The 23643-nt window shown below is 31.9% G+C and overlaps 2 protein-coding genes across 2 annotated transcripts in view; both read right to left on the bottom strand.

Moving 5' to 3' along the window:
- LOC136778025 (opioid-binding protein/cell adhesion molecule-like) overlaps positions 1 to 23643 on the bottom strand; it is a 1000824-nt gene that overhangs the window by 937465 nt on the left and 39716 nt on the right. The window lies entirely within an intron of this gene.
- Positions 15216 to 16754, bottom strand: LOC136778093 (uncharacterized protein MAL13P1.304-like). The gene has a single exon (XM_066734704.1). It carries the CDS (start codon positions 16752 to 16754, stop codon positions 15216 to 15218), a length of 1539 nt encoding a protein of 512 aa, XP_066590801.1.

Here is a 23643-nt window from a genome sequence, read left to right on the forward strand (position 1 = left end):
CAAGATAACGTAGGGTTGTTGGCCACCCGACTGACCAACTGGCGCCCTGATATCGGTAAATAAAGACGGGCGAAGGTAATGGAAGACCCGTAGTGTGAATGGCCCCTCACATTGACGGGAATAATGTTAGAAAATATATTAACATTATTGAGAAACCACAATTAAATGGCAAAATCCCCCAACGTGCTTCACCAGATAATGTTCTTAAGTTTTCAAAAAGTCCACAGAAATGCTATTCCGTTAAGAAATGACCGTGCTGCATGCGAAATAGTTTTTGCCCTGTAATGTCGGTATACGGATTCCCGTTAATATAAAAATGAAAGACATAAACGGATATCCATAGAATATACATACATAGTTCATTTTTATAATACGTGCAGTATATATATAAAGTATGCATTGAATGTGAAATTTTAACATTTGAAAAAATAAACAAATTTATTGCTCATCCTATGCATATTATTTATAAGCACACCCTATGGATATTCATAAATTATTTATTTTAAATATACAGGGTGTAACATTAAGGTAGGTCAAAAATTTAAAGGGTTATTGGGAGGTCATTTACATAAACTTTTGTTAAAGAATATAGGGTCGCTGAGCCCTGAATGAGTTTCTACCAGCGTCTAAAAACAAAATTATGTCAAAAAAATGATACGTCAAATTAAGACGTTTTCAATACTTACTAGCAACTTTAGATTCATTTTCTTCTTAAAACAAGGATATCTTTATAGACCCGGTGTCACTTGCGCAATTCTAAATACACACTACACTAAAGCATTTCACCATTGTATTTCGTTTGCCTGGTCACCACACACACATTAATTATAAGTTAAAATAAATATTCAAATTGTCTGCCCTCCAGATATTCTTGTTTTAAGAAGGAAATGAATCTAAAGTTACTCGTAAGTATTGAAAACGTCTTAATTTTACGTATCATTATTTTACCATAATTTTTTTTTAAACGCTAGTAGAAATTCATGCAGGGCCCAGCGACCCTATATTCATTAACAAAAGTTGGTGTAAATGACATCCCCAATAGCCCTTTAAATTATTTACCTACCTCAATGTTATACCCTGTGTGTATATATATATATATATATATAGTATATATTGTGTGTTACGTGGCAAAATCTCGCGATTGCTTGCCGCGTAGAGCAAAATAACTCCTAAAATTATTAGGAGGACTCTATGAAAGTTTTTGGGAACGATACCATGCAACTAAAATTAATACGCGATTAACTTACAAGTCTACATTCGAATGCTCAAAATCTATAACACAAGAATCGATAAGTTGGGCGCCAGGTCTACATAGACCAGTTCTCTATTACTTTATTCTCCCAGAAAAATCTATTATTCGATAAAAAAATTCCCAAATTGCTGGGCTAGCTCTGTCCCTATCTGGAAAATGATGAGGGGCAAGGTTAGGAGAGGTTTTCGTTAATACCGATAAGAAAATCTCTAAAACGCGACACAATATTCGAAAAAAGAAAAAGGCAAGATTTACATAAGAAAAATCCTTAGATTTATTCACAATGTTCCTGGGATTTACACCTACTGAGGATACCTCAGGTTCGATTAACAAGGCCTAGAAAATCGGAAATAATTACAAATTAGACCCGCCACATTATTGGTAATTTTCCTAACAATAAGTTTCCCCAAACGCATCAAAGGGAACGCAAGAATTCTACAACTTATTATTCGGAAACACAATAAAATATAATGTAAAGATAATCCAAAAACCTACAATAAACTCTAAATGAGTGATCATGAAAGTTCCCATGATCATAGCCAATTACCGATATCATTGAACCTTTACCTCAAATAAGACTCTACTGATCTCACAAGCATCAAAAGCGGAGATTTTATTCATCAAAAGGCGAGTGAACTGGAGACAGAGTTGATGTCCTGTGAGAGAGACACTCAATCTTGGATCATCAACTCACGAAAAAACGGGCAATTTCATCCCGGAAAACTCTACGAATAATACGAAAATTATATCGAGCCTACAACACGCAGACCTCGATTGACACCGTCAAACGATACTTAACTGCAAGAAAATGTGATTATTTTCCTCAGTTAACTCTCCAAAAATCTACTTATTAGCATAACTCAACATATCACCGTCTACTATTCTGACATGATCATACGAAATCAAAATCTCGAGGAATTATGTTATGGAATAAAATATAACATTTTGTACAAGGAAATCAGCGTGGCTCTGGCATAGTCGACCTGAAGTAGGCATTCACCACCAATCTGCAACTCTTGTTTACTTTTTACGTCTAACTCATCTTCTCGGATACGGTGATCAGCGGGAAACAACAGTAAGTGGATCTCCCAAAGGCCTCAGAAGAAAGGTCATAGGATCGGTCTAGGATGCTCCAGAGCTAACGTTGGACTCGAATCGAAGCTAGTTTTCGACTGCGTTAGCGAAACTGTTATTTCGGTAATTCGCGATCATCCCCACCTAGTGATTAAAAGGTTCGGATATCGATCATAATACCGAAGAATAACGAGGATCCGTGATATTATGCGATCCTTTTCTCAAGCTCGTATTCTCTTCTTTCTATCGCCAGGAGTCAAGTCTTGCCTTGAACGACTCTAAATCTTTTCGTCAGTCACAGCGATAGCGTGAGGTTTAGGTTGCTGCTGTTCGTGAACCAGTGATGGATAGAATTCGCACTAGAGTATGAGTAAGCGACGGACAGTCAATTCTGATGCAGTCATCCATCAAAGTCAGAGTGCTCCACGATAGCTCTATTACGGCTCAGATACAGTTCCTCCTTCTCCATCATCTCTGGATATCTTCTCAAGTCCAGGTCCTGTCTTCTCTTGTGGGTCAAAATCCCTGGTTAGTCCGTAGTAAGAAAAAGAAGTTGCTGCTTTTCCTTCGATGATTTTGCCGATGACGTACTCTTTCCCAGGGTTGGTGATGGAGGAGAAGGAGGAGATGCAAGGCCCCCACTCAGATCGACACGCCGTACAGTCAATTTAAAATTATAGAGCGAACACTTTACAAAAATTAAGTTAAAAAGCGCAGTATAATACAAAATTAAATAGTATATGCCGTTATCGATATGAGAAGCAAGTGGATGAATAAATGAGATCTCTAACCTTTATTTGTGGCGGGATTCCAAGGTGATTCTGGAGCTTCCTTTGACCTTGAGCTGTAAAATCTTACTCTATCATGCTCACAAAATTATAAGTAAAAGAAAGCCAAAAATATCCTAATTATTGAATTTTAATATAATTTACGATATTAACTCGGGGTGGTATATCCGAGAGTACGAGGAAGTTCTTTATAATTATTTTTGTGACGACACCAAGACGCATAGAATTGGCCACGTCACGATATATTTGTTTAAATTTTATTATTATAGCAATCTAACGGTCGTATTCATAGTCATTCCTCCACCTCAACTCGAACTCGACTCAGGCTAAAATACTAGAATATATGTTACGTAAAATATAGTATTGAATCTCGAATCGAGATGGAGGAACGACTGTGAATACGACCGTAAGTGTGTAATTGTTGTTGATAAATTCAGTCTGAAACAGATAATAAGCGTTAAATTACTGATGAAAAATCCTGGACCTGGTTGGACTCGAACCTGTGACCCTCGTGCTGGCAGTCTGGTACCTAGCTCACTCGGATAGCTAAACGTTATGCAAAAATTGTTAAATTGTTTCTTTTAAACTGTGACTGCTGTTCTTCATATTTTCTTATATTTTAATTGATGATCAAAGTTAATAAGATTAATGACCAACATTTTTCATACATTTTTTTATTTAATGAATTATAATGTTTATTTAATATATGTATAGAAACAAAAATATGTTTTCCTCTTAGATACAGTTATTTATGATACTATTATAAAATTTTAATTATTAGTTTCAGACTTTTTAAGTTTGTTGTCAGAACGTTCCTTGCTTCTGAGTAACCATGATTTAATGCTGTCGATAATTTGAGTTTCTGTTATAATGCAATAGAGTTTTTATTGCATGCGTCATATACGTTTAATGTATATCTGATATGTATTAAAATAAAAATATTACTTTCGTATTATTGTAATAATATACATAAGATATACACTGAATGCATATTAGTGAATATGTTTTTACTTATATGCCGAAAATGTTAAAATTTCCAATATACACGTATATAATTAATGTACATTTGCAGTATCTTAAAACAGTAACGTGCATTTAATATTTGTAAAGTAATCTACATCTAATGTACATTTAACGGATATTCATGAATATCGTTTATAATAATATTTATAAAATATTACAAAACTGTATATTTTTTAATATACCTTTTATGTATATTGTAAGTATATTTGTTTTTTAATAACATGCATTAATATTTTATGTATGTCTTTATTATATACGAGAAGAATATTCATATTTTGCACGTTTTTGATATACATAGAATATGAATATTCCTTCATTCTTGATTGGTTATTTTCAAACCGATTATTGCATTCGAAATAAGCTTACATTTTTATTAATTATTAGCTAATGATAGTTTAGATTAACCATAAAATTTATCTAATCAAACTAAAGCATAAGTGTAAGAAAACATTCGAGACAGTACAATTTTTTCTGTTGAAATATATATGGTTGAAAAACTTAATTTTTTCACTTAAAAATTCAACTGTTTCAGATCAAACAGTATTTCGTTAACATAAGGAGCGTTTACGATTAGTGATCTGATTTTCAATCCGGATGGAGCGTTATGCGGTAATGCGACTGACTACTGGTTAAGTTAAACTTCTTTAAAGAAGTCGGATTAATACACTTCCGGTTGTTCCGATCGGCTCAGATTGGAATTTTGGACTAACTAGGATCAAGACACAAAATTCTACGATTTCCATAATATAATATTACAATTTGAATTAGGTATTCAATTCTTGTTTTGCTTTCTCAAGCATTAAATATGTTTTTAATTTCATTATTTTTTCAAATATATGATAAGCTAACCTATTACTAATATAAAAAATACATATAAGCAATTTACAGTTATTTTAAAATTTGTTTCAGAACATGGGTTCAATATTTTTATGGAATTTTATATCAGAAGATAATGAAGAAGAAAATGAAAATATAGATGAGTTAGTTAGCCTTGAAAGATAGCGGTACATAAGAGTAGAATATTATTTTGAAAATATTGTACCATGTTATTCGTTAACAGGTGATATTTCAATTTATAATAATTATTATAATATTCATAACATAAAACTTACTGTAGTATTACGTATAAATTAACTTCTTTTTGTAGATTTTAAATCCCACTTTCGGCTTTCATACTCAACCTTTCAAAACATTATGGAAAAAAATTGGGTCATGTTTGTTGAAGAAGGCTGGTTGTCCTCATGTGCAACCAAATAAGCAATTAGCAGCTGCACTTTGGATTCTTGAAAATCAAAAAGTGTACAGTAAAAGTTGTATATTTTAATCTTTTTTTTAATACAATAAATCATGTCACTAAATCCTTATAGAGTATTAAGAATTTTATTTAAATTTATTAACTATATGTATAATTATTATTTATATGTTTTAGATCTGTGGCCGATCGTTTTAATATGAGCAAAAGTACATTATGGGAGTGTGTGGAGAGTTGCTGCCATCAAACAGTTAATTGATGAAAATGTAGCCCAATATTTTCCAGAAAACACTCACTTGATTGGAGACTCTGCTTATTCGCTATCAAAGTATTTGCTAGCCCCTTATAAGGACAACCGTCATTTAAACAGTGTTCAAACAGTTTATAATACAAAATTGTTAAATTCTAGGATAGTGATCGAAAGAGCTTTTGGCCAGTTAAAAGCCAGATTTAGATAAATGCTCTTCATATATATGTATAACACAGATATGATACCTCTTTTTTTATTGTCATCTTGTATATTACATAATATGTGCATCGAGTTCAAAGATGAAGCATTTATTATAACCACAGATGATGAAAATGATTTACATTTGGATAATGATTATACAAGTAATAATGTATTTGTAGAAGCAGAGGCAGAGGAAAAACGAACAATAGTTGCAAATATAATCAATGTTTAATATCTACAGTAATGTACTCATAATTTTCTACCCTCACATGCCTAATGAGTTTTTTAAAACAATCTTAAAAATTGTTTGGATTAAATTTATCGAAGCTTAATGTATATATTAAAGACAAACTACATTTAATGCATATTCACTTTAACATAAAAACATTGTTGCAGATTAATTAAATTTAAAATACATTCTACCTATTTTTATATTTCTATATAAAATATTAACATGATATATTGGAGTGGAATAAAAAAGTGGAATAAAAATTTAATGGTCTCTATTTTACCTTTTTCAACAAAGGATAGTAATAATGGACAATGTCTACGAGACACAGGCTGATCAAATATTAAAATATATCTATGTGTACAACATTGTGTAATTAAAACTAATGGCAAAAGAACTGCTTTAAAATATCAATGCTCTTTCTTTCTTAAAATTTATTATAAAGTGTTGTAGGTTGACTCTATTAAGCTTGAATATCCTCAGACGTAAACTGTGCATTCTAATTTCAACTTACCCTACTTTGACAGAAACTTGACTTGTTTGACGTTTATTCATAATTTATATTAAGTATTTACAACATATTCTACAGAAACACTTTCTTAAAATCTATAGTTCAGATAAATTAAAATAAATCAAGCTGTCGCTTTAATCATATATATCCTTTAGTATAAACATGAGTTTACATAAACACTTATTTTAATAATTCAAACACTATATGAAAAAGAAAAATGATGTAATGATTTATACTGCCATGCTATATAACTCAAAATAAATATAACTAAAATTACGTATATCTCTTATCACTTATTTTAAGCAAAAGTGGTAATCACAATTAATTTTATCTTTTGTTGAATTGGTTCCCTATTCAACAAGACAAAATTATTATAGAAACATAACGGAAAATGTATTGTTTCTCAGGCTTAACAAATATAGCTAATTAAAAACGAAAATAATGTAAAAATCCAGATGAATTCCTTTATTGTATATGTTTTGTAGTTTTCGACTTTTCCTATAAAGTAATAAACATCAAGTTTTAATAAATTATTGCGCACTTATGAAATACATTGTACATACATGACTTATAATACTTACATTACCTAATGTTGTTTCATATAAATATAGTATTTTTTTTTCTTTATCGCAACATTCACCTGGTGGTGCCTTTCCCTTTAAACGTATAATTTTTCCATTAAAGACTCATTCTTAAATTGGGATCTCTTCCTTTTATTGCGTATCAGGTTATTATCACAAGGATCACTGTTAGTACAAAGCATATTTTCTTTATTTTGTATTGCAGCACTCGGTGAATTTCTATGTCTGAACCTCTCAGTGCTACAAGCAATTGAAATTGGTTGTATTTCAGGTAAAGGGTCTAAAAATTCCCGTAGAATTTCATAAAATTCTCAAGATACATTGCTAGCTCCTGTCTGATTTTTATTATCTTTAACTTGTCTATATTTTGTTTCTAATTTTTCCATTTCACAGAGTAGTGATCACCTGTTACGTTGTATCCATGTCTTTGTAAAATATCAGCCACTTTTTTCCAAAAACGTTTCAAAAGACCATTTTTCTTATTTATTTTATCAGTATTTGTTATTACTTCATTAATAAGTAACTTCGTGCTATTAATATTCTAATGGAATGTTTCATTATCCTAGACTTCATTCTAATTAAATATAAGATCTTCATTATCCATCTGAAAGTTTATTGAACCTTTAAATATTTTGATAGGGAATAATTGTAATGCTAATAATAAGCTATACTTAATTTTTACTTTTTAGTTTTTTTGCTAAAAACTATTTGGTATATATATAATTTTAATGTATACTAATGCAATACTTAATTAATGCACTCAATCCAAGTACTCGCATTTATTCCTACTTCATCGGATCGGACCAAAATCTTTCCGAAAGCATATTAATCCAACTTCTCTAGGGAAGTTTTAAATTAACCAGCAGTCAGTTGCATTATCGCATCACCTTCCATCTGGAATGAAAATCAGATCACTAATCGTAAACGCTCAAGAAGTAATTTTATCACATTTCGTATTTACATTATAAATAAATTTTTGGATCAACATCCAAATATGTTCGCTTTCAAGTGGATATTTAATATTTAACGCATGAAAAACAAAAAAGCAAATTTTTATTGCTTGCAAAACATTTGGTGATAAATATACAATGTCATTAATACATACGTATACAGATGAAATATCGCTCATATTAGATCCAATTACAACGGCGAATGATTGTAGTGTTTGATCAAATTCTTGCATCAGATAGGATCATCTCTCAACTAATGTTTTCAAATCTTCTACAGTAGTTGCATAAATAACCAGACTGACTTTACATTCAGAAATGGATGGCTTCCAGTGACGTCTACCTGACTTAACTCTTCTTTTTGGAGGCAGCAAATGAGTCAATTTATTAACAATTGGCAAACAACTTTACCATTTTCGGTTATATATTTGTTAAATTTAAGAAGACATTTAATGCTTTAGCATTATCATCTTTAGAATTGAAGGGCTTCAAATTTTGTACGTTTGTAACAAAAGAGTTCTATATTTCAGTATATTTAAAGATACATTCGACAACCCTAAAGGCAAAAAATCACTTTTTATCAATTCGTATACATTAGGTTGTTTTAGAATTGGCCACTCGTTTATGATTTATTCCAATAATTTTGAAGACTTTTGTACCGAAGTTTGCTTCGTAATTTATGACTTTTACCAATTTAACATAACTAATTAAAATGGTGCAATATTTGTCAAGAGCCATGTTTTTGCCTTTTCTGCCTCCTTGTCCGCATTTTCTGTAATAAAGAAATGTTTGAATATAACTTTAATCAAATAATATGCAGATTAATACTTTTTTTTTTAACTAGTTACCTTCATCTTCTACACAATCAATGTCATCTATTCTTTTATTTTTATTTACATCAAAATGCAATATTTTAATTTGATGCAAATAATTACGGTATTTGCTTACCATTTTTTATTTTAAAATTAGTGATTTGCCAGAATACGAGGAACGTCTCGAACTGGAGCAATGTAACAAGTGCTCAAGCATTCAGTTGGGAATAATTCAATTATTTTACTACTGATCTCTAATAGTTGATCATTTGTTAACCTTTATAGATTTGGATGAATAGAATTACCTTTAGGTGAATATAAAATACTAATATTAAGCATTATTGAAAGAAAAAATTAAATATGCAAACCTTTATGATATTTTTAAAACTTCAGCAATAATAATATCCACTATGATGTTTCGGTTTTTTCCTGATATAAATCTCGTATTCTTATATGATTTTAAAATTGCTGCACCCTTTATTGACTTGTGTAATATGTTACGCAAGGATAAAGATTTCACTTAAAAACTGGTTGATCAGGTAAAACAGTTTTGTCAAATTATAGGATTTTCTTTTTCACTTGATTCGTCTTCACCCTCTATGCAATGGCTACTTGTATTTTATCCTGTAAAATTATAGGCATTTAGTTTATATAATTAATTAAAAGGATTGGAATAGTACTACCCTAAGAAAATTAGCATTATATTTTCCAACGAATCTTTCATTTCAGTTTAGTACACTTTACATAAGTGTCTATTTATTCAAAAAGACTTATCTACTACATTGAAATTAATTTATTGAATAAGGTAAACCAAAGTAAAAGACACTTTTCAAAATGATAGAGATAATACAGCTGTTTTTTTTTTACCTACACCAAAAACATTACACCATTTTTCTTTAAATATTATTCGATTCCGAAAATTTGGAATTAATTCTATTTAAATATTATCACCTAATTTAGCCAACGTAGCTTCATTAATGATTTCTTCTGCTAAAAATTAATACAATCTACTTATAGAATGTCATATAAAGACATTTTTTCATTTAACATGTGGAATATAGTTGTTCAAACATCTTTTGTGGTCTCTTAGTACTTTTTATTCATGTTTGAACATGGATACTGCTCTTTATTCAAAAGCTCCATTAATTTTTTATGTTACTACAAAATTTTCTATTTTATGAAAATAATGCATAATATGCAAATAACAAAATACACATCTTGCGTAACAAAATAGCATAGCTAAAATAATGTAAGGCTGCGGAGTGTTTTAGAAGTATAGCTCATAATTTAAATATGCGATACTTTTTTTCAGAATTTCATTACACACTGCTCTATTAATTAACTATCCATGCTCCACCTTCATTAATATTTGTCAGAAAATTTTGAGCGTATGTGCTCTTCAGCATTGTGGATCATTAAAATTATTAACCCTATTTCTATAATCAAAGTAAGATGTATAAGAGTTCATTTGTAATAAAAATGATTATCTAAATAGAGGATGGAAAATATTGCTATATTTCTGCAATTTTGAAGACCTTTTGAATAGAGTAATCAACCCCTATATTGAAAGCAGAATAAATAAAGATATATCACTCACTGACCTGCAAAAGTAGACACCAGATGGCCAAAGTTCCATTCTTCCAATAATTTAATGGCAAATTCATCCATTTTCCAAAGTAGCTGTTCAACACTATCGTGCGAATCTATAATGCCTCCAAAAACAGCTGGATAATAAACTGACACCAAAAAAATATGTTTATTCTGTATTAACTCACGGCTAAAATACACTTATACTTTCTTACTACTCTCGATGTAATTATTAAGCAATGAAGAGAAAACTTTTATCTTGTAACTTTTGCTTGCTCATTATTTTCCCTAGCACGTTCCCGGCGCCGATGGCTACTTACATTGCACTATTCTCTAACGGTTCAGCCCAGTATTCGCGGCTCACAACGTGCAGTGATTGGTCGGTCACACAGTTACGCGTTTTTTTGACTTGAGGTCTTTTTGTACCAAGCAGGCCAAACATAAACAAACAGTAAGTTAACTATAGATGCGATGTAGAACACAACTCCTTTTTCTTTTCCCTCTTTTACGTTTAAGAAAATTCCTCCTTTGCCACACATACATAATATAAAGCAAACCAACGTTTCAACATATTTAATAATAGTAGCTTATTATCGCGTGTATATATATTGTAACGTAGTAGGTTCGGGGCGAACCTGCACGTATAGAAATTTAAGTTCCGCGCTCTTCTTCTTCTTCTTCTGTTGTTTGATTGGATTCCACCACATATGGTGATTTTCCAGTAGTTGTGCTATTCTATATTACTTCGTATTCTTTGTTTATATCATCTTCATTGCTATAGGGCTAATAACATATACTATATCACATTCTGTCTTCGCGGCAAGTTTAAGTTATTAACACCCAAACTTAGATATTCACAAAGAGTTTTAATGTCTTTGTTGTTTATTAAACTGATTAGACTTAATATACTCTTGTCCTGAGTATACTGACAATTATTTATGATTTCCATTATTTTATATCTATCCTTTTCTAAATGCAGACACTCCCAGATCAGGTGGTCCAAATCCTGAACTTTGTTCATTCCACAGTCGCAGTTTGGCGAATTTATCTTACCAATTTTGTAGAGATATTTATTGCATATAAATTGTTTGGTTATAATTTTATTTATAATCGTTATTTCTTTTCTAGAGAATTCTCCTTTGTCAAACCAAACTGAACCAAATTTATTTATATCAAAAGTCTCAAAGAACTCATTCTCTGTTTGGTTTTGAGGAAGGGAAATTTGTTTTATGAAGTTATTTATTATTTTAGATTTTATATATTCAAATATGTTTTTGATATCTAGTAATGATATATCTATGTGATGTGGGATTGTTTTATTCCTAGCTATACTATCTACTAGTTCATTTAGTTTAATACCTTTATGACTAGGAATCCATATTAATAGTATCCTTATTTTATGTACTTTTAATTCATTTATAAGGAACTGACAGTTAACTGAGAAGAAGTCTTTAATTTGTTTACCTTTGAAGTTTTGTAAATGAAGGATAACACTCAGTGCATCCGAAACTATAGCATAGTTTTTATCCTTTACTCTATATTCAGTAACTTCTAATTTAATACGTTTTAAAGATAGCCATATAGCTGTTAGCTCAGCGGTAAAAATATCTGCCATATCATTAAGTTTAATTTTCCAATATTTGTTATGTTTAGAGCTAAGAACCCCCGCACTACATGATCCTTTTCCTAGCTTATTCCCATATTTGGATCCATCGGTATAATAGATGTCTTTAAAACCTCCATATAATTTATTTAGCTCATCTAATCCTTTGGAGAATTCCCAATTGCTGTTTACAGCATTTTTACAAATTTGTCCTATCTCTATATTCACTTCTATTTCATTTTCAATATTGTATTCTTGAAATAGAATGTTTGGGAGTGATTTGAATTTTGGAATATGTTTATTTAGTTGTATGATTTCCTTAAATACTTTAAAAAAGATAGGGATATATCTGCTAGAGGTAAAAGGGTTATCCTCAATAGTTTTCATAAAATCATATAATTCTACTATCGTTGGATGGTTTATGATCACTAATCTCCTAAGTAGTAGTTTTGATATAGATATTTTAGTTCTGGTGGAAATATCCATAGAGTTTGCGGTAAACCAAGCAATATTATTAGGAGCAGAACTTGATATTCCAAGCATTTTCTTTATTAATGTTAAAATATAAGTGTTATAGTTATCTACCATTTTTGTGTTTGTGGGGTTTAAGTAGACTACAGACCCCCATTCTAACACAGGTCTCATAAAAGCGTTCAGAATTTTTAATAAGGCTTTAGGGTGGCAACCCCATTTGCAATGTGTTAACCAATTAAGAAGGTTAAATAATTTTTTAAATTTAATCGAAGAAGCTTTTAACTGAGCCAGCCATGTCAGTCTTTCATCAAAAATTACACCCAAGAATTTTACTTGGGTTTTGAAATTGATAGTGCCAAATTTACTAACTATGTGTTTCAGCCTATCCACCGATTTCTTCCTTGTGAAATGCATCAAAGCCGATTTGGGAGCAGAAATTTTCATCTCGATTGTACTCAAGTAAGTATGTATACAATCCAGTGAAATCGTTAGGGCTTTATGGGCCACTTCAACATCAGTGTTTTGTGCATATACAACGATGTCATCCGCGAACTGAATCCACCCACAGTCTTCTTTAACAAACAACGGAAGCTTGCTTAAATATATGTTAAACAAAATAGGGCTAATTGCCGAACCTTGAGGTAAACCTTTTGAAGTGAATCCTGTGTCGATATATTTATTATTTATGAAAAATTCTAATTTTCTATTTGTTAATGATTGGAAGATGTATTTTTGTATTTCAACAGGAAATTCTAAATTACCTAGTATTTGTATTAATTTACTAGGGATAATTTTATCAAAGGCTGACTCAAGATCTAGGAAAACGGTAAGTAAGTTGGATTTTGTGACAAATGTTTTATATATGAGAGAAGATAGATATATTATATTATCTATACAAGATCTATTGTTCCTGAAGCCAAATTGCATATTTGGAATTAAATTATTGATTTCTGCAAAGGCATTTATTCTGTTAACTAATAATTTGTCATAGATCTTTTTGATATTATTTTGTAATGCAATCGGTCTAAATTTATCCTTATTTGATTTTTTGATTAGAATTATAAAACTATGCTTCCATTCCGTCGGACCCACTCCCGTAGACAATATCACGTTGAAGATCTTAGTCAATACTATTATAATATTATCTGTAAATATTTTTATAATGCTATTTCCTATATTGTCGGGGCCTGATGACGAATTATTGTTTAGTCTTTTGATAGCTTCTTTAGTATCTTTTACATTAAAAGGATTTAAGTTAAATTTATATTTATATGTTGAGGGACTAGATGGCGAACAATAAAGCGGGGTGCTAACAGCCGTATCTTCCACTTCCGAGAGTTTACTAATAGTGTCTTTTAAATATTCTTCATTTATTAATTCGTTGTGGATTACCTTATCAAGATATTTCGAATTTTTAAGTGTTTTAATCGTATCCCAAAATTGGCTGATATTAGTCTTATGGTTAATCTTATTTATGAATTTATTAAACGATTCTTTCTTTTTTTCAAAACAAGTTTTTTTAAAATAGCTATTATAATTGTCGTAAATTGCTTTATTCTCATTAGAAGAATTTAGAATAAAGTTTTTATAAGCAATATTTCTATCTTTCCAAATTTCTTTTAATTCTCGGTCCCACCATTTGTTAGCTATCTTGTTTTTATTCTTTTTGTTTGTATTAATAGATGGTCCCTTCTTCGTCACACATCCAGCCTCAATCATTTTCTGTGAAATATAATTAGTCAAATAAGTGTATGATTCAAGATAGTTTTCGTCATTGATCTGGTGATCCATTTTAAGTTCCTTCAATAGTGAAGTAAGGCGGTTTTTATTGAGATTACTTATATCCACTTTGCTTCTTTCTTTAACAATATTTAATGAGCCAATGTTTTTAACCTTTAAAATAATAGGGAAATGATCGCTATCATATACATCCTTATCAATATCACATGTAATATTATAATTAGAATTTATAGGAGTTATAGCTAAGTCAGGAATACTTATATAATTCTTTCTATTATTAATAGTTGATTGAAACTTATTTAGGATATTTAGACTATATTTATCCATTACTTGATCTAATATTCTACCTCCCTTATTTGTTGAATTACATCCCCATTTTTTATTTAGACAATTGAAGTCTCCTAATATAATAAAATTATCCTTATTATTCGTCAATTTTCTGATCTCACTAATAAGTTCCAACCAACTGTCCATACTAATGCAGTTTTTAGGAGGATTATAAATTAAGATGATAAATAAAAACTTGTTATCAAATTTGATCTTTATTACTAAAGATTCTTTGCATATCTTATATATATCCGTATTCCTGATATAAAAGGCCATAAGTTTATTTGAAATGAGTAATGCTATACCTCCCCCTACTGATTCTCTGTCTTTTCTAATAATCTTATAGTTTGTAAAATAAAAGGGATCGCAAGATTTAAGCCATGTCTCCGTGATAGCCATTACTTCGCAATTATGGTGTTCATTCATATAAGTTAAAGTATGTTTCTTAGTAATTATTGACCTAGCATTCCAAATCCCTAAGTTTAGTTGGACCATTGAAAATATATAATTAGTTTTATAATTCGCGATGTAGGGCAATACAATATTAGCTAATTAATCTGATAATTATGTTTTTCTAGGAATTTTATTATTATTCTTATTCTGTGAGCTAGGCATAAAGTCTCTAACATCCCTTTTTTTATTTTTGTCTAATCTTTTCAAATTTGTGTGTCTAGTACTTTTAATGGCAGATATTTCCGCATAGCTATTTGGATTAAAGATTTTTTGTTGAGCTAAGTTCTGGTTTCTAAATGTAACTGAGTTTTCCGATTTGCCAATGTGTGAGTCATAAGAGAATTCGATTAATTCATTAGAATCAACTAAAGTTTTTTCTACAACGTTACTAATGTGATGGTCATCATTAAAGACTTCTTTCAGCTCTTTTGAGTTTACTCTTTCATTTTCTATGTTTTCGACCATTACTATATTGGATATACAATCTACTGTTGGCTCAGTTGAATCCATATTTGTATTATCTATAATGATCTCGTCCTTACTATATATATTTTGGTCGTTATTTTCCTTATTGGTGCCTATGTTTTTAGGACCTTTAGATGTATTATAATCATCGTTATTATTGTAGTTTATTATATTCCTATTTCTTCTACTTTGTTCGTTATGTTTTTCCATATACATCTTCAACCAGTTATACAGATAATTGGTATTGTCATTGTTTTCTCTTTCAAAGTGCATATCTATCTCATATTCCGTAGTAAATTCGTTGTTAATTAGAAATTTTTTTGCCTCTAAATTTGAACAGTTCATGTACGCTTTCGTTTTCTTTATTAAGTAAAGATATTTCAGTACCGGACAAGAATGGTGTAAACTGGTATGATCTCCTTTGCAATTTCCGCAACAAGTTTCGTTTTTGCATAAGTCCGAACTATGATCTCCTGCACAATTACTGCATCTGCTGTGTCCTCTGCATTGGAATTGGGAGTGTCCGAATCTCTGGCAGCTAACACATTTCTTGATTCTTTCTGTAAAGGGTTTGACTCTCAATTTAACATTAAACAAGTATATAAATGTTGGTAGTTGGTTTGACATAAAATTAATCTTAACGGAATTAGTAGGAATTGGTACTCTATTATTTACATCCCATCTAGTAAGTTTATCAAGTTTAATTGCTTTAACATTTTTGGGATTTGAGTTCAAATTGAATAAAATGTCTTCTATAGATAAGTCGTTTAGAACATGTTTAACTACCCCTTCTCTTGAAATGGCATAGTTTGGAATGTATAAAATCCATTTTTTATTAGATATTTTACTTTGGATTTCTATTAGCTTATTAGCTTCAGTGTATTTTTCGAATTTTAATTTAATTGTAAATTTGTTTGCTTTAGATAAACTGAAATTGGAAGAACATATTTCTTTTATGGTTTTACTTATTTTCATAAGATGTAAGTTACCAATGTTGTTGTCAATGTCTTCCGAGATAATATTTACTATAAATGGCCCAGTATGTACCGGTTCATACCTGTTTACAAGTTGATCCTTAGCATTATCTATATGCTTTGACCTTATATTACCTTCATTATTAGTATCCATATTTTCGCTGTTCTCTTTATGCTTTCCGTTTAGGTTTTTATCAATTGTTCTATCCATTTTATTCAATATACTTGTTCAAAGATCAAGTATTTGTCGTTATTATAGAATGCACACTACTGGATTTGTCTTATTATATATTAAATCAGGATAACTATCCTTCGTTATATTTGCAGTTCCCGGCCACTATGCCCAGGTAACGATATCCAATCACAATATCTGAACACTAGTCACTACAAAGCCCAGGGACACACTGTCCGCGCTCTAGAGCGATGAGGCCGAGTGTCATCCATAGCCTAGTGGCGCCGCCAAGAGCCGCTTAGGAGAAGCTAAGTCAAGAGCGACTCACTGCGTTGAAGGGACTAATCCGGGAAGGACCAAAAAGTTTTGCGCACGATCACTGGTTTGAACGGAGGCATTGTTAAAAAAAAAGGAAGTGCGAATTTGTTAGATTCTGAGCCCGGAAAATTTGCGCTCCGCCAAGCTGCGAAAGACGAGGCCAAAAAGGGATTGTTAGGATAAGCCTAAGGTAGGAAATAAAAAAAGTTATTACCGCGAGCACATATTCTACCCGACCATGTGTAACCGGTCGGGGGAGTCGTAGTATGAGTAGTGTTGAATCGGCCAAATTTAATAAATAAAGGCGGGATATATGCGACTAACTTATAGCCAAGTAAGAAGGATATAAGTTGGAAGGAACAGAGCAAGCCAATTTTACCAACTCGGGCGACCCTGAGGCCAATAGCGACACTGGGTCAACGAATTTTTTTTTTTGCTTGAGCCTATGTTAATCTCTCCAGCGGAATTTTCCTGCGGCCTATGGGAGAATAAGGCGAAATCGGGAAAATTAAAAGACAGGAGCGGTCCCGAGGAAAAGGGGCCTGGCGCCCATGGCATATTGCGTATTTGAAATTAGAAATTTTGCTCCTAAACGGGGAGAGAGTTCTCAGGCTCAAGCTTAATTCGGCGTGATAGGGAAATTAACGTATTAATAACTACTCGAAAGAAGAATCTAGCCTCTGTTGTTCCCCCTTAGGCGGGTTGGGTGGAGAGGCGTAGCACGAATTTTGTAAACGACTTTAAGTGTAACGGAACAGAGACTTTAGAAATAAAGAGAGGGCGAGCACCAGATTGTGGGCCGCCGGAAAACGGTAATTTTTAGTCTTTTACTACATTAAGAATAATTTCTCTTCCTCCACCACACGAGTAGCGTTACAATATATATATATATATATATATTAGGGTGGTTATTAAAAATGAAAAGTGTTAATTTTTGCATTCCTTTCTAACAAATTGGTGTAGTTTCTAAAAAAAGAAATGAGCTGTGCAAAATCCTGGTCTATTCGAGCAAAATAACCCGTGCCACCGAACATTTGAATTTTAAATTGGATTTATCATAGGAGATTTAACTTTTCGATTATTTGTAATGTCATCCTCGAAATTTTTAATATCATAACATAAAAATATCTATATTTGAGTTATCGCTATTAGTAAAAATGAATCCAATGTAACAATTAGTTTGAAGTCTGATAATAGCCATGTTATAACTAAATTTTATTAAACTTCGAAAAAGTTGCGACGTGTTTTCCTGGCGGGTTTTAATCGCCACAAACCGTCCGGTTATTTTCGACTGAGAGGGATCAAAATAATATTGACAAGCTCAATGTTTGGTTATATAATGCAGTTTATTATATACTAAGAAATATGTTCAGGGTATATAACAAAGCTTATATTTTTACTTAACCTATTCGTGTTTGTGTGTGTGGTATGCCGCTGCAGGTATGTACTTACAAACTACGGTCCGGGTCTTATATACCACAAAAAACAGACTTAGCCTGTAAAAAAAGGCGACAAGTACATAAACCATCTAGCATAAATAATATAGTAAAATTATCCAATTAAAAAAAGTAGTGAAATCCAAATAGTAGGCAAGTGTATTTTTGCACCTTAGCAAAAGTTAAATTTTTGAAAAAAAAAAGAAACAAAAAAGTTACTTGCCGGGCCCGTAATGTCTATGAACAGTGGGAAATGAATCGTGTGTGAGATTCAGCTATAGCGTAGTATAGCAAATTTCATGTTAAAATACAGAGTAAAGTTAGCCGAACCATAGACGATTCTATTTCCCACTATGCATGGACATCACGGGCCCGGCAAGTAACTTTTTGTTCTTTTTTTTTTCAAAAATTTAACTTTTGCCAAGGTGCAAAAATACACTTGCCTAATATTTGGATTTCACTACTTTTTTTAATTGGATAATTTTACTATATTATTTATGCTAGATGGATTATGTACTTGCCGCCTTTTTTTACAGGCGAAGTCTGTTTTTTGTGGGATTTCATAACCGTTTTGTAAGAGTATAATATTTAAAAAATTAAATAATTCTTTTAATTTTTCTACAGAAATTAAAGAAAATTTCCACACTTCTCATTTTTTGAAACAGCAGCGTTTACCTAATAAAATAATATATATTAATATTGAAAAAATATCACAGTAAACACATTCTATTTATTGATATTTGTAATGCATAATGCATAAATGATCTTCATAATTAATGCCCAGGCTACTTTTTTAATGGTTTCAGTTTCACTATAATAAATATTTGGTTAAATTTTTCATAATCAATAAACATACTTTCAATATACAGGGTCTTTTCCTAACAGCGGAGCATAGGAGATTCGTGTTAGTTGACTATAGCACTCGGAATGATCGAATCTGAGAGAGCTGATTGGTCAATATTACGTAGTACCAACTGATAATAAGCCGTTACCAATAGTTGGATACAAAAAATGAGATTTATCCGCCATATTGGTATAGAGAAATGTTTACATGCTAATCCTAGCAGAAAGAGGTGTAAAATGGAGAAATGTCAAATGGTAAGGTTACTAAAGTAAAAATTAAAAATAATGAATGGAAAGTACGAATATTCTTCATTTTCATTCAAAGTATTCAATTTTTACTTTAGTAACGACAACATTTGACATTTTTCCATTTTACACCTCTTTCTGCTACGATCAGCATGTAAACATTTCTCCACACCAAAATGGCGGATGAATCTCATTTTTCGTATCCAACTATTGGTAACGGCCTATTATATGTTGGTACTACGCAATATTGACCAATCAGCGCTCTCAGATTTCATCATTCCGAGTGCTATAGTCAACTAACACGAATCTCCTATGCTCCGCTGTTAGGAAAAGACCCTGTATAAAAATAATTAAGTAAAATGTATGTTTTAATTAATTTACATTTTCATTTTATCAACATCTGACTTTTAACCAATATCTGACTTTGCCAAACTTCATTAACTCCATCAGCTGCTTGAGATAATACAGGGGTAAGACGGGGCAAGCAATTCGTAAAGCTTCGAATAAGCTACAATCAAGCATATAATCAAAGCTGACATTGTCGTTTGCATACCACGTTTCTTTTTATCCCCAATTACTGTCACATTTATGCTGGTAACTCTTGACAAAGGTGACATAGGAAATACATTGGCGAGTCGTCCTTATAACATTTCCTGTGCCAGGGTTCTCAGATGTTGTTTTCGCAAATTTCTACACACTTTTGAAGCTGGTCGGATTTCTAGTGCTGCAAAATGGAGTGGAAACCATTAATTTTTGGACTGAGTTTCAATTGAGAATAAGCGTGCATTTTTTCATCCATACCAATGACCAGTATACTGCCTTTGGCCTAGAATACTAACATAGGTAACAGAGGAAAATAATCAGCACTTATTAACTCAATTTTACAGAATTTCATCCAATGAATCTCATCCTTAAATTATGGCTGAGCAATGGACGACGTTCCTCTGAATATTGGCTTATTTTTACTTTTCCAATCTTTCAATGCTTTCATCTTTACCTTTTTCAAGTCTCAGAATACCAGAGTGAAAAGCCCAATTTTTGATTCAACTCCAATAGTCAGTGTGTGTGCGAACCTTCCTCCTTGGATTTTTAATTCAATTGTACCAAATGTATTTAAGTCAAAGCACAAGTATTACAGTTTGCTATAATACACTTGCACAGTGACTGTAAAATACTAAATGATAACATTGTGAATAAACCTAAAATCAAATTCATCATTTAACAATTTCAATCTTCAATGAAAATAAATATTTGAAGGAACATGAAACATCTCAGTTACTTACTAGTATTTGATGTTACCCTATGTGCATTTTCTTTAGTGCTTGGTGACCTAACTTCCTTGAGACTAAAGATCTGTAATATTTGGTGTCTTTGCATCTTTTGTAAACATCTACTATCATATAATTAGCTTAAATCCAAACACTAGTCAACTTGTACTCAACGTAAATGAAGGTTCATCGGAATACTTCATATTTTCCAAACAAGCATTACTATAATTTAATCTGAAATATTTGTTCGCATATATGATATAACCTCTCGAACAATTGAAATCCATATCAGTTTAAAATAAAGAAAAAGTTAAACATAAATTTTATTAATGATTTCCACACCTGAAAGTTTAGCATATGATTATTAAATACCTTAACAATTTCTTTCAATTAATATCCTGCTGATAATGACCAATGCACATTAATGTTGAAAGTATACTTCTCATTGGCACAGAGTTGTAAATATTAATCTTATTTAATCCAGTCAGCTCTATCCTCATCAATGAAAATGAAAATCTTCTGTCTTAATTTAATCTGAAAAAGAAATACCACAAAGTACCACAAAGTATACTACATCCTGTATTGTAAAATATAATGTTATACTTATCTAATTCGCAATTCCTTCTGTCACTGTTAATTGAATTGATTTGTGATTTTAGAAATTTAACAGATGCAATATCGCAACACGATGAATAACCTCATTGCATTAAATAAAAATAACCTCACATTACAATTTACAGTTCAATATAGTCGCCGAATTAATTATCGATTTAATCGATTTTAATAATTTTAATTGACAGTTCACAACCATATATAGTTTAATCGTTGAGTATATTATGTTGGAAGCGTTGTGAAAGTGACGTCATTTTTCTTAGCGACCAACTTCAGCCCGAGACATACATTCTGGCTGGAGAAGAAGAAGATTATGGAGAAAAATCTGAATTTCGATATATATAGCTAACATAGTACGAGATCTCTGGATTGCATTAACCGATTTTCATGTTTATGGTCTCAAATGAAAGCTTGTTCAAAACCAGTTTAGGAAAAGCTTTAGTTAAATCATGACAATAGATCTTTCATGGAGATAAATTGATTTGAAAATTGGGACGGCCAAACTTGCTGTATAAGTTACACGGTAGCGTCGGCGGTATAGACATGTCATTATCTACTACTTTTATATGTACTTGCCATCGAGACACTACCGTATCTCTTGATTGGAAAAAAAAATCATATGAAAAAGAGAATTGTAAAAAAAATATTAATTAACCCGCCAATAGGCGCATGCTATTTTTTACGTAGATAGGCGCGTGGGGTGCCATGGACACCCCATTTGTTTTTTGTTATTCGACGTAAAATATTTACGAATTCAGATTTATTTTTCAATAAATTTTATCTATGTGTCATTCGCTTGGTATACGATAGCAGTTGCATGCCTTTAAGTTATTTATTTTAATTAAACGCTAATACTTGCAAGTGACTGCACAAATTTTTTTCTAAGCTACCGATAGATTTCTGTTCTTGGGGTGCTTTGGACACTCCGCACGCCTTTTGACGTGTTAATAAACTACTGTATTCTCCTTATCAACCTCTCTCTTATTGTTGGCTAATATCGATCACTGACTACTCGCGCATACTATACACGAACTTAAGTCTTCTGATCGAGTTTCCGCAGTGCATACAGCCTGTACCAAAGTAGTGTAGCTATGCCGATACTAGAACAGTGGCAAGGGGAATGCGGCGCGCTGGGGTCCCCGTCGTGAGAGGCGGGAGGTGTCCACACACCTCTGACGTCATTCCCCCACTTGGTTAGCATATGGGTACCCCCACTCCGCTGACGTCACAGTACATTTTTTTAATTGCTTCACGGACGTGTCATAATTTTGATATAAGTTTAGGGACTGCATTGACCCCCACCACTTATGAGTTCCCCCACTCCAATGACATCAGAGCATATTTTTTTAATTGCTTTAGGAACTGCTGTAATTTTTCATAAGTTTAGGGACTACATACACCCCACCAGTATGATTAGATATGGATGTTTTTTTATTTAAATGTATTGGTACGCTACGATGTATTCGAACGTTTCTCAATACACGCGCAAGAGCTCGCCATTGGCGCTTTCCGATGAAATTCGAACGTGATGAGTCCCCCTCACCTACATTCATCTTTTAAATATTTTTTTCTAAGATAGTCTTTCTCCCGTGGAGAGAGAGAGGGAAAGAGTGAGTGAGAGAATAGCGGTCTCGGATGTGCTATTCGGCTGAGCACACCGTTTCGCGCTCACCGTGATCAAGCTCATCGTCCTCGTCGCGTCTCAAGACCCCGTCTATCCGCTCTAAGACCCCTCTACTAATGCTGCTAGTACTAAGGTGAACCCCTTCCCCTATGCAAGGCTAGTGGAGAGGAAGAAAAATAATACACACACACACATTTTTATTAAAATGAGTATAATTTTTAAAATAATAATGAAATACAAATACAAATAATAATAATAATATAAAATATAGGATTATTATTATTTCGCAAGTGAAGGCATGCAATCGCTGGAGCATTCTCCCATTATATTTATAACTGGGAAATTTTCACTTCCATCTTTCCCCCAAACAGAAACAGCATCTATGATTAAAAAGAGAAAAATTATTTATTAATTATTATTATTATTATTATTATTATTAGTCTTGACTTTTATTAACTCTTACCGATTGGTGGTGACTGTCACACACCCCATATGCTCACATCGGCTGTATATTGCGTAGCCATAACACAGCAGCAGCATGCTGTGGCAGCGAATGTGGCCGCCGTAGTGGTTGATGCTGC

The sequence above is a fragment of the Prorops nasuta genome, unplaced genomic scaffold, assembly GCF_024137725.1.
Source record: "Prorops nasuta isolate Cenicafe-Biocafe unplaced genomic scaffold, Cenicafe_Pnas_1.2 PNAS00013, whole genome shotgun sequence".
Classification (NCBI taxonomy): Eukaryota; Metazoa; Arthropoda; class Insecta; order Hymenoptera; family Bethylidae; genus Prorops; species Prorops nasuta.